General features: G+C 34.2%; 1 protein-coding gene across 3 annotated transcripts in view; it reads left to right on the top strand.

Moving 5' to 3' along the window:
- SMARCA5 (SWI/SNF related, matrix associated, actin dependent regulator of chromatin, subfamily a, member 5) overlaps window positions 1-12,185 on the top strand; it is a 37,939-nt gene that overhangs the window by 23,560 nt on the left and 2,194 nt on the right. For all 3 annotated transcript variants that reach the window (XM_045055814.1, XM_003984979.6, XM_045055815.1), the window contains 11 exons: window positions 1,110-1,231; window positions 1,313-1,465; window positions 2,649-2,781; window positions 5,371-5,519; window positions 5,917-6,036; window positions 6,820-6,930; window positions 7,829-7,942; window positions 8,045-8,167; window positions 8,892-9,024; window positions 9,620-9,738; window positions 10,163-10,375. In XM_045055814.1, coding sequence (XP_044911749.1) covers window positions 1,110-1,231; window positions 1,313-1,465; window positions 2,649-2,781; window positions 5,371-5,519; window positions 5,917-6,036; window positions 6,820-6,930; window positions 7,829-7,942; window positions 8,045-8,167; window positions 8,892-9,024; window positions 9,620-9,738; window positions 10,163-10,375 — 1,490 coding nt within the window. The remainder of the gene's footprint in view (window positions 1-1,109; window positions 1,232-1,312; window positions 1,466-2,648; window positions 2,782-5,370; window positions 5,520-5,916; window positions 6,037-6,819; window positions 6,931-7,828; window positions 7,943-8,044; window positions 8,168-8,891; window positions 9,025-9,619; window positions 9,739-10,162; window positions 10,376-12,185) is intronic.

Below are 12,185 nucleotides of genomic sequence, written 5' to 3'. Positions count from 1 at the left end.
CCAGCTGCAACAATTACAAACTTATGGCAAAACTTGTTTATACATATCTGCTTTTCTCCTAGATTATTTTGAAGGAAGCCCTAGACATCAAAGCATTTCGTACACAAATTATTCTGTAATGTGAAATAATAGAAATTTCAAATTTTTCAATTTGTGTTTCTTGGTTTGTTTTGATAAGAATGATTTTTGTACCAGTCTCCTTTAGGATATTGACTATCAAAAACCTTCTAAGAGTTGTCAGTGAATTGGTTTGCTTTTTTCTTACTGCTTTTATACCTTTTTGTGGAAACGTATTTTCTAAAAATGCTCTCTTTGAAAGCTAAGTAGTAATTAAAGGATTGAATTGGTGGAGAGAAATAGCAAGAACTTGGTAGGAATACTCAGATATTAATGCAAGCTGTATTAAACCCTGTAAGAAAAATGGGGGCCTACTGAACATCCTTAGTATTTCAGGTGTAAGAAGGTGAGACAACAGCAGATTATTGGCGTCAGCTTCCAGAACAAGATAATTTTATAATCATTTTTTATAATGATCCCTTGATCTTCATACATTTCACTGAAGGCATTGTGCAGCTGGCTGAAAAAATGGAAGGCAGTTGGATAACTTGAATCATGGCATAAGTGAAGGATGACCAATGTAGATGTGAGGCCACATTTATATTCTAGTCTTTTGATCTGGATTTGGGTCTTTAGAACCACAAGGAGATGGTTTTGAATGTGTTAGGGGATGTTTGGGGCCATCATGTGGGAGAATTACAGTGGTGGTGATGGAAAGTTATTTTTAAATGTATGTGGAATAAAAAGAATGGTTCTCTCAGCCTTGGGATGGCAAGACCTCCCATGCCAGAACAGATAACCCTTTTCTGTTTACTTTAGTGTGTTGTACAGATTTTCTCCTTTTTCATTTGTGCCACAATGGGAAAAATGTGGAAATGACTGACTTGGGTAAATAAATAAATAATGTGTAGTTTTCTTCTTATGACCAACTAGGTAACTTGGAATTAAGGGGGGGTAATTGGTTAGTCTTAGTTTTGGTTAGCCTTAAATTTTTAAATAATTTTTTTTTACTTTTGAAGCTTCTGAAACTAGGATATTCTGTTTGCTAACAGGTTCACGAGTACTAATCTTCAGTCAGATGACAAGGGTATTGGATATTTTGGAAGATTATTGCATGTGGAGAAATTATGAGTACTGTAGATTGGATGGGCAGACACCCCATGATGAGAGACAAGTAAGTAAAACCCAAGGAGGGAAGATGAAAAATAATCAGATAAAACAATTTCCTGACATTCGTTTTATTTTATATCTATAGGAGTCCATCAATGCGTACAATGAACCAAACAGCACAAAGTTTGTTTTCATGTTAAGTACACGTGCTGGTGGTCTTGGCATTAATCTTGCTACTGCTGATGTAGTAATTTTGTATGATTCAGATTGGAATCCCCAAGTAGATCTCCAGGCTATGGTAAGAGATGTTCTATGCTTAACATTTTCATTGGCGCAAGATAATAGTCTAAACTGTCAGTGATTTAAACCCAGTAGCATTTTATTTTTCTCTGTCTTAATAATTCAGTGAGGGTATTTTATAGATCTTTCATCTAAAGCAGGATATTTCCGTCTTTATAGCTTTGCCATATCTTAGGACCTTGGAGTCCAGCTATATCCTGTATATACTGATGACAGAAGGGGTATGACAGAGAGCTGAGGATTCCCTAGGAAATTTTTTCTGAGTCAGACCTGAAAGTGTTCCCACATTCATTGGCCAGCACTCAATCACATAGCATAACTGGGTTGCAAGAGAATTGATAAATGATAGTATAGTTGTGCCTTGGGGGGAAAGGGAAACAGGTTTGGTGAGCTACAAACCTCCCTGTTTGGGAGTGTGGGAGTACTTTGGCTAGATCAGGAAGATCATTTTTAGGTTGAGAAAATTTGTGATTTGTAGATAAATATGAAAACTTACGAATCTTAAGTTTGGTACCATTAATGACCCATAATGTTGTTGACCATAACTCATGTTGGTTGCTTTTATCCTATACTATTTATAGGGGTAGATGGGGAATGTTGATCAATTAGAAATAAGGGATGTTTTATAAAAATGTGTTTGTTGAACTTAACAGGAGTTAAACAGAAATGGAATTTAATTTGACTACTTATATGTAGTTAATTGGGTTATATTGTTGTGGAGTTCTTTTATTCATGTTACTTCTTTTCCTAATTAAGCAGTGAAAATTTATATATGATTTAGGTGGAAAGGCAATTTGAATGTAAACATAAAAATAGATTTAGGAAAGATTTTTATTATCCAACCTAAAAATTACAATTTTTTCTGTTTTAGCTAGAGACGTGAATTTTATGTCATTATAACCTAGTAAAAGTAACCAGGTAGTTTCTCACAGATTTAGCATCTGATGTATTCCATACCTCTTAAAAGTTTCCCTTGTGAGATAACCAATTAATCTTATTGAAATGGAGAATCTTTGAGAATCTAAAAAATATTAATAGAAATAGAAATCTATTTTTAGAGTAGTTTTGTTACCTTAAAAACTGTTTCATTCTTGAGAATATTTTATTTGCCAGTGTACATAATCAAATGTTATTTATGTGAATTTTTAACTGTATTCAAAGTAACATAGTAATTTACCTAGGACCGGGCACATAGAATTGGACAAACCAAGACAGTCCGAGTGTTCCGCTTTATAACTGATAATACTGTGGAAGAAAGAATAGTGGAACGTGCTGAGATGAAACTCAGACTGGATTCAATAGTCATTCAACAAGGTGAGCCTTAGAACTTTGAAAAATTTACCAAGTTGGATTGACACATTTGCTTCCTAGATTTTTTAGGAGGTTCTTGTTATTGAGCACCTATGGAATCAAGCTAGCAGCCTGGACGGTATTTATATTCCAGAGAAAAGTGAGCTTTAGTTTTATTAAGATTGGTTTGGGCTCAGGAAGGTTGAAGTTTGCATGTTGACTTTGTCAGCAGTTTTTTTATACATCTGAGCCTATTTTCTCATCTGTTAGATGGGGATAATGGCAATACTGTTTAGGACTATTAAGGATTAAAGGGGATAATGCATATAAAAAACCCAGCATTTAGTGTGGTACACATTAAATAGAGCTGTGGTGAGTATGATTTACATGTACTAATAAGCACTCTATTAATTACTCTGGGGTAAAATGAAGAAATACAAATGAAACTCAAAGAATCTGATGTTATTCTTTTTTCTAGTCTGCCAACTATTTACTGAACAGCCACCAGATGCCAGGCATTGTTCTTATTGCTGAGAATACAGTGGTGAATGAAAGCAACAAGTGTGTTTACTTCCATAGAGTTTATAATTTAGTGAGAGGGTGGGTGATATAATGTTACAATGTAATGTTTATTACATTAATGTAAATAGGACTAGAGGGTAAGAGTGGGATTTTATTTTGGGTTGATTGAAGAGAGTGAAGTTCTTGTGCCAGATTAGCTTTTAAGGAAGACATTTACATTTTCATGGAGCTATATCACAGTAAGGTTGGTGATGGGATGTGTAACACGGAAAAATAGGGGGGAAAACCTCATTAACCTTGGAATCACATTGGTTTCTTTCCTTCTCAAATTTGCATTATGAGCATGTACTTTTTATCTGTCTATAAAGCCCAGAGATACACTGGTTAATACTGCTCACTGATGATTCCATGTTACCTGTCTTCGTTTTGTCAACCAGCTTTTAATTTTCATGTGAGTAAGGGACTGTTACATTTCTTTGATATCCCATTAATGCCAGCCATAGTGTTAGTCATGTCTCTGCATATGTGGCAATAAATGATGGTTTATTAATTGTTTTTATTAATAATTACTATCATGTGCTTACTTTGTGCCAAGCAAGGTGCTAAATTGCATCCATTACTTCCTGTAGTCTTCATGCCAGCTTGAGGTTGGCATAAGTAGAGGCAGGTCACTAGTTTACCATTCGTATAGCTAGGAGGTGACTCGTCGAGGACCAAGAACTATATTAATTATTAGAGTGAAGTGTTTAATTATGAAAGTCTCTGGGGCCTGCCCAACAGTGAGTTTTCTCATGGGTAATGTAATGGCTAGTTCTTTTCTTCCCCCTCACATTCTTCATCCATGTTTTTAGAAAAACATCTGCCTTGTGTTGTTTTCAATTCTCATCTTTGAAACACTTTTTAAAAAATATTAAAAATTAGTTGACAGTCAGCTCAGAAAAGCTGTTTGAGTTTTTTACTTAGTTGGGTTTATTGTGGAGGAGGGTGTCAGATTTTGGAGCACATTTTGTGCTAATAGCTTTACAGGAATTAGTCAAACAGTAAGCCTCAGGTGTATACTTTTGTATTACTGTCTCGTGGAGTAAGGAACATAATTAAAAATATAAGAAACCATAGAATACTTTATGTCTGAATAGCTCCCCCCTGTCCAATAGGGAAGTAGTTTTAATAAGGCTAAGAACATTTTGATAGTGAGATAGCTTTCAGTCCAAAGAAACAAGTTCTGTAGGTCTATCCTATCCTAACTTTGTAACTCATAGATGTTTGTGCATTCTGTTAGGGATCCAAAGCCATGATACATAAGCATTTAAGATCTGAGAGAACAACTTGGATCTTTATTCACTTATTACAAGTTGATTGGAATACAAAACTTGACGCTTGTATGTTGTATGTGAATGGCCCTTCTGGGTGAAAGTAATTTTTTGTATTTTGGCTTGTTTTGTTTTGATGCCTGCATTTTTTAATACAGTTACAGTATTGGCCAGATTCCTACCAACTGAAGATCTTAATTTTCTTATGTTGAATTTGTTCTACAATCAAAAAATACTTTTAAAGAGTTTCAGTTCTTAAAATTAGGAAATTTTCAGAAATTGATGTATGTTTCAGACCTTAGATAAAGTTTGGCAATGTAAAAGTTTTTTAGTACTTCCCTTTTTGTTTTGTTTTTTTTTTACTTTTCTAGGTAGAAAAAGCTGATTGGGGAGTTAATATTAATGCTTTTCTGCTTATCAGAAATTTCTTGTGTTTATAATCTCATCTGTTGAAACTTAAAAACCTTGCTAATTTGATTTTCAAAAATCCCAAATTGCTTTTATTCAGCCCATGTAAGAATGTATTTTATTGAGATGGTATACAGTAGGCTTCATTATGTAATAGATAAACTTTAGAATATTTCAAAGCTTGCAACTACGAATTTGGCATTGTTTATGTGAAAATGAAAATTATCAGAAATGAATAAACAGAAATGATTGATGCTTGAGGCAGAATACATGGTATTACATCTAACATTTAAAATACCAAGTTTCCAGTAAAATATAGTTTGTTTAACATTATATAACATGTGTTTTGTTTGTTTTTGTTTTTTATTTCCAGGAAGGCTTGTGGATCAGAATCTGAACAAAATTGGGAAAGATGAAATGCTTCAAATGATTAGACATGGGGCAACACATGTATTTGCTTCAAAGGAAAGTGAGATTACAGATGAGGATATTGATGGTATTTTGGAAAGAGGTGCAAAGAAGGTGAGGTACAGATTAAATGACAATGTTTTTATTTTTTTAAGTTATTTATTTTGAGAGAGAGATGCACAAGCAGGGGAGGGGCAGAGAGAGGGAGAGAGAATTCCAAGTAGGCTCCACGCTGTCAGCACAGAGCTGGACACGGGGCTTGAACTCACAAACTGAGATCACGACCTGAGCCGAAATCAAGAGTCAGACCCTTAACCAGTTGAGCCACTCAGCCACCCCTAAATGTGATAATGTTTTTAATATATAAACTGTTTTAAATCAGAACTGTTTGAGGAAGTACTTGTTAATGTGAACCATAAAAAGAAGCTTTTGTGTACTGTGAAGCCTAATTTTGACTACAATTCTTCTGGATTTTTTTTTTTTTTTGTCTCTAATCTGTTTTTTTCCCTAGACTGCAGAGATGAATGAAAAGCTCTCCAAGATGGGTGAAAGCTCCCTTAGAAACTTCACAATGGATACAGAGTCGAGTGTTTATAACTTTGAAGGAGAGGATTATAGAGAAAAACAAAAGGTAATTTTGAAAGACATTTTGGTTACTTGAACACTTTTACTTGAAACTTGAAATTTTAAGTGTTAGGTGTAATGCCTTGTAAATTTGTCTCAAAGCAGTCATTTCTGTATATTCACATCTAAATTATTTTCAGTTAGTAATCTCTGAAATGTTTTAAAAATTTAATGAGGCTTACTGTATATACTATTATAGTTGAAATATGGGGTGATTATAGTTTGGAATCTTTGAAAATTAAAATAATTGGCAAAGAAATTTGTCACAACCTTACTAGATTTTTTTTTTTAACAAAATTAGCTGGTAATTAAAGGGAAAAACTTCCTAATTCCTTAAACAATACTTGTTTTTATTGTAGAGAAATTTAAAAATACCTACAGGTTGGAAGAAAAAAAGAATTCTACTCACTGTTTTTTCTGTTAACATTTAGGCCTGTATATCCTCTGAATGTTTTCTGGGCTAAGTACACACCTATATTTTTCTCCTAGTTTGGGTTATAGCACATTCTGTAATATTTTTCCCCCTACCCGATAGAATGTTCTTCATTTGATCAAGAGGTACTTACTATGTATATATGTTATTTACTGGACACCGTCCCATGTATTGATTACATAGTTTTGAGCAAAGTAGCATAGTTCCTATTCTCCTAGAGCTTATAGTCCAGCATTTTACGAATGTCTTTCCATTACAAACAAGAGTTGTAATGTACACAGTAAGAGTTGCATTCGTATAAGATTTGTGACTGTATATAATAAAAATAGGTAATATGAATTATTTCCCATATACTAGATAGCATTCACAGAGTGGATTGAACCACCAAAACGAGAAAGAAAAGCCAACTATGCTGTTGATGCCTATTTTAGGGAAGCTCTTCGTGTCAGTGAACCTAAAGCACCCAAGGTGAGTTGACAGAGCAATAAAACATTTAAAAATACCGGAAATGTAATTTTTTTCTTATATTCTTGCAGTAAAATCAGATTGAGAATTAGGTATTTTTGTCACTTCTTACAGTGTATTTCCTTCAGTTTTTGTTAAAAAATCTTCTAAAAATTAGTTGTGAATGTATGCATTTAAAATTTGATTAATGTTCTAAAAATAGAACTACTCTATGACCCAGCAGTTGCACTACTAGGCATTTATCCAAGGGATATAGGTGTGCTCTTTCGAAGGGATACATGCACCCCCATGTTTATAGCAGCACTATCAACAATAGCCAGTTTGGAAAGAGCCCAAATGTCCATCGATGGATGAATGGATAAAGAAGGTGTGGTGTATATATATACAATGGAGTATTACCCGGCAATCAAAAAGAATGAAATCTTGCCATTTGCAACTACATGGATGGAACTGGAGGGTATTATGCTAAGTGAAATTAGTCAGAGAAAGACAAATATCATATGACTTCATTCATATGAGGACTTTAAGAGACAAAATAGATGAATGTAAGGGAAGGGAAACAAAAATAATGCAAAAACAGGGAGAGGGACAAAACAGAAGAGACTCATAAATGTGGAGAACAAACTGAGGGTTACGGGAGGGGTTGTGGAAGGGGGGATAGGCTAAATGGGTAAGGGGCACTAAGGAATCTACTGAAATCGTTGCACTGTATGCTAACTAATTTGGATGTAAACTTTTAAAAATAAAAAGTAAAATTAAAAAAAAAATAAAAAATTTGATTAATGTTCAATGTTAATAATCGATCAGTTGCTTAGAGAATTGGCTGTCACGGTGTATGGAAACAGGAAGGTTACCATTAATTAAAACAGGTTTTTTAAATGAACAATGTTTTTGTCTTTAGGCTCCTCGACCTCCGAAACAACCTAACGTTCAGGATTTCCAGTTCTTTCCTCCGCGTTTATTTGAATTATTGGAAAAAGAAATTCTGTATTACAGAAAAACTATTGGGTACAAGGTAATGGGAGTAACACTTTGTTCATAACTAATCTGGTTTGTTTTTAACAAATGGTATATAGCAGTATTTTTTTTCATGGTTGGATTATTATTTTTTTTTTAGGTGCCTCGAAATCCTGACCTACCAAATGCAGCACAGGCACAAAAAGAAGAACAGCTTAAGATTGATGAAGCTGAACCCCTTAATGATGAAGAGTTAGAGGAAAAAGAGAAGCTTCTAACACAGGTATAGTCTTCAGTCAACATAAAACTTAGTAACTATCATTTTGTAAGGTACTGTGTTTAGGTTGTGTTGGGGTATACAAAGTACAAGTCTTCTTTAAAAAATGGAGTAATTGGAGATGATAAAGCATGCTACATTTTGATTGTTATGAGTTGTTGAGGTAGTTTAGAAGAGGAGAGATTTGCACCAGCCTTGGTAGAGTGGATAACCTTTTGATCACCTTTCTTTCAGTATTCTCATTTCCTTTTCCTGTGAATCTTCCACACTGGTATTAAGTTACTATTCTCAAATACAAGTTTCTACTTAACAACTGTTAGGGTTTAATCAGGGTCTTTCAGAATCTGGCCTTACTGTAGGCCAGTATCTGGCCTACTTTTGAAGCTCTGTTTTTCTTCTGTTTTCCCACTTGTTAGGTCTTTGCTCTTTGCTATATGTTTTTCATTCCTTTTTGCAAAGTCCTGCTAATCCTCAGCACTCAGCAAAAAGGTCACCTTTGCATGCAGCATTCCTTACTCTCTTCCACTCAGATTTAATTGCTTGGTTATCTAAGCAATATGACATATTGCTAAAAATGCACATCTGTGTGTATGAAAAGTTACCACTTTAAAAACTTAAAAACAAGGAGTAGTTGAAAGTTTACCAATTTTTCTTAAGTGTTACAGAAAAGTGTAGTAGCATCTTCTCCATGTTCAGTGTGTGTTAATATTTTGTTTCTGCTGCTTTGAAGGGATTTACCAATTGGAATAAGAGAGATTTTAACCAGTTTATCAAAGCTAATGAGAAGTGGGGTCGTGATGATATTGAAAATATTGCAAGAGAAGTAGAAGGAAAAACTCCAGAAGAAGTTATTGAATATTCAGGTAATTTTCTTCTTATTTTAATAGATAGAAGAATGTTCTCAGGTTCTTTGGAGAGCTATTGGGGAGGTTTAGTTTTTTTGTGTTTTTAAAAAATCAAGTTAGGTCTTTTAAAAAATCAATTTAGAAAATGTTCTTTAAAAAAAAAAAAAAAGATACTTTTATTTTTTACCCTAGTGAACTGGCTATAGCCAAGAAAATAATAGGGTACTAAATACACTGAATAATTGTGCTTTCATTTTATTTTTCTCTGTAATGACTCAAGTATTATATGCCTCTGTTTCCTGAAGTCACTTGGATTGTCATATCAATAGGTCTGGTTGTGCTGTGATGAGTCTGCTTAGGATTCAATAATAGAAATTTAAAGGTTGGGAGATACTTAAATCATCCAGCTCATCTTTTTTTTTTTTCTTTTTTTTCTTTTTTTACAGTTAAGAAAATTAAATAATTGACTTATTTAGTTTGTAGTATTAGATACGAGAGAAATGGAAATATTTCTTAATCCTTAGCAAGTTAAATAAATGAGAGCATTTGTGAGAAATTATTTATATCTTCCCTCTTCTTCCACCTGTCCCATCTGTCCCAACTTTTTTACCAGCTGTATTCTGGGAAAGATGCAATGAACTCCAGGACATAGAGAAGATTATGGCTCAGATTGAAAGGGGAGAGGCAAGAATTCAAAGAAGAATTAGTATCAAAAAAGCACTTGACACGAAGGTACTTTGTGTATTAATTTTAAATCTGGCAGTCAGTAATATAACTTCTCCCTGAGAATATGCGAGTTAAAGTAACTTTTTAAAAGGAAATGAAATGATGGTTTCAAATGTAAATTTTCTTCAAAGAACAACATTCAAATGAAGTCTCAACAGAATTTACCTTAGTACGTCAGTTGATGGATCTTGGTCAGCAACCCTATGATTTAGCTCTTTCCTACATAGTATCAGAAAGTCTCAGCCTATATTTCTCTTTAGAATAATAAAGACTATAAGGTTGTTTCACAACAAAGGTTATATAACATAGTTGAGGTGCTTTGGATAGAAAATTCTGATTTGGAACATAACATTTTTAGCTAATTTTACTAATGCTGATTTGAAATATGTATTATACAGGATTTATATAATATAAAATTTAACTTTGATAGATTGGACGGTACAAAGCACCTTTTCATCAGCTGAGAATATCGTATGGTACTAACAAAGGAAAAAACTATACTGAAGAAGAGGATCGTTTTCTAATCTGCATGCTTCACAAACTTGGATTTGACAAAGAAAACGTTTATGATGAATTACGACAGTGTATTCGCAACTCTCCTCAGTTCAGATTTGACTGGTTTTTGAAGTCCAGAACCGCAATGGTGAGTGCTTGGGCCTTTTTGTGTAATGTAGCAAACCATTCAGAGTAAGTATTGCTTAGTAGGTAAAATTGTGGTTTCATTCCATCTTTGGAGTACATTTTAGTTACAGTATTGTAAGTATTAGAGGTTAAATCAGATCATGAGAAAACAGTTATCTATAGTTAAAAAGCTGTTATGGAGGGGCGCCTGGGTGGCTCAGTCGGTTGAGCATCTGACTTCAGCTCCGGTCATGATCTCGCGGTTTGTGAGTTCAAGCCCCGTGTCAGGCTCTGTGCTGACAGCTCAGAGCCTGGAGCCTGTTTCAGATTCTGTGTCCCCCTCTCTCTCTGCCCCACCCCTGCTTGTGCTCTTTCAAAAATGAATAAACATTAAAAAAAATTAAACTGTTATCATGGATAACTTAAAAAATTTCCTGGTTCTATCCTTTAGTATCACATATCTTGTAACATCACCACGTCTGATAAGCACTGGTTTTTGATATTATTAATTTTAGTCAGGTTCTAAATGGGAAGCATCACCATCAGTTCCACCTTTTGAATGTGATGATCATAATTTAAAACTTGAATTGTTCAGAAAATTTTGGTTTTCTAAATGAACATTTTTTTTAATTTTATTTTTTAAAATTTGCATCCAAATTAGCATATAGTGCAACAGTGATTTCAAGAGTAGATTCCCTAGTGCCCCTTTACCCATTTAGCCCCCCTCCCACAACCCCTGTAGTAACCCTGTTTGTTCTCCATATTTATGAGTCTCTTCTGTTTTGTCCCCCTTCCCTGTTTTTATATTTTTCTTTCCCTTATGTTCATTTGTTTTGTCTCTTAAAGTCTTCATATGAGTGAAGTCATATGATTTTTGTCTTTCTCTAATTTCACTTAGCATAATACCCTCCAGTTCCATCCACGTGGTTGCAAATGGCAAGATTTCATCCCTTTTGATTGCTGAGTAATACTCCATTGTATGTATGTATACATATACATACATATATACCACATCTTTATCCATTCATCCATTGATGGACATTTGGGCTCTTTCCATACTTTGGCTGTTGTTGATAGTGCTGCTATAAACATGGGGGTGTGTGTGTCCCTTCAAAACAGGACACTTGTATCCCATGGATAAATGCCTAGTAGTGCAACTGCTGGGTCGTAGGGTAGTTCTATTTTTAGTTTTTTGAGGAACCTCCATACTGTTTTCGGCTGCACCAGCTTGCATTCCCATAAATGAACACATTTCTATAAAGAAAGAACTTGTACTTAGGCCTCTGCCCATTTGGATGTTGAGTGTGGATTATTTTAAAAAGCTGTTTTTGATAAGCAAGTTCCTAAAGTTATTATTCAGGAAAGTTGGGCTTCAGTGAGTTAATTCCTCTTTTTGTGCATTTTACTGCTTCTGAGCTTTTAACTTCCATCTTGTTTTATAATGCTAAAAATGTTCTGTAGTTTTAGGTTTGGGATATACAAGGATAAGCAAAGTTTAAACATCTTTCATAGTAAGATTTCTCTCAGCGTATTTATGTTGTCACTCTTTAAGATGGAGGATGGTGCACAGTCTTTTCATGTTTGACCTCTGGAGGGTTTTCACTAAGGGCATCTCTTGTGTATCTTTGGGAAATGTTGCACTATAAATGCATTATAAATATAATTAAAGAGTGATTCAGCTGCTGTTAGGTCTGTTTTATACATTTTATCTATGGGGGGTGTATAAATGATTTTATATTACATTAAAACATTACAATTTTCTTTTTATTTTAGGGTGTGTGTGAGTGGGGGGAGAGGGAGAAAGAATCTCAAGCAGGTTCCATGCTAAGCAT

Source organism: Felis catus, chromosome B1, assembly GCF_018350175.1.
Source record: "Felis catus isolate Fca126 chromosome B1, F.catus_Fca126_mat1.0, whole genome shotgun sequence".
NCBI lineage: Eukaryota > Metazoa > Chordata > Mammalia > Carnivora > Felidae > Felis > Felis catus.
Note: the sequence above shows the minus strand (reverse complement) of the source record. Positions and strands in the feature narration are given on the sequence as shown.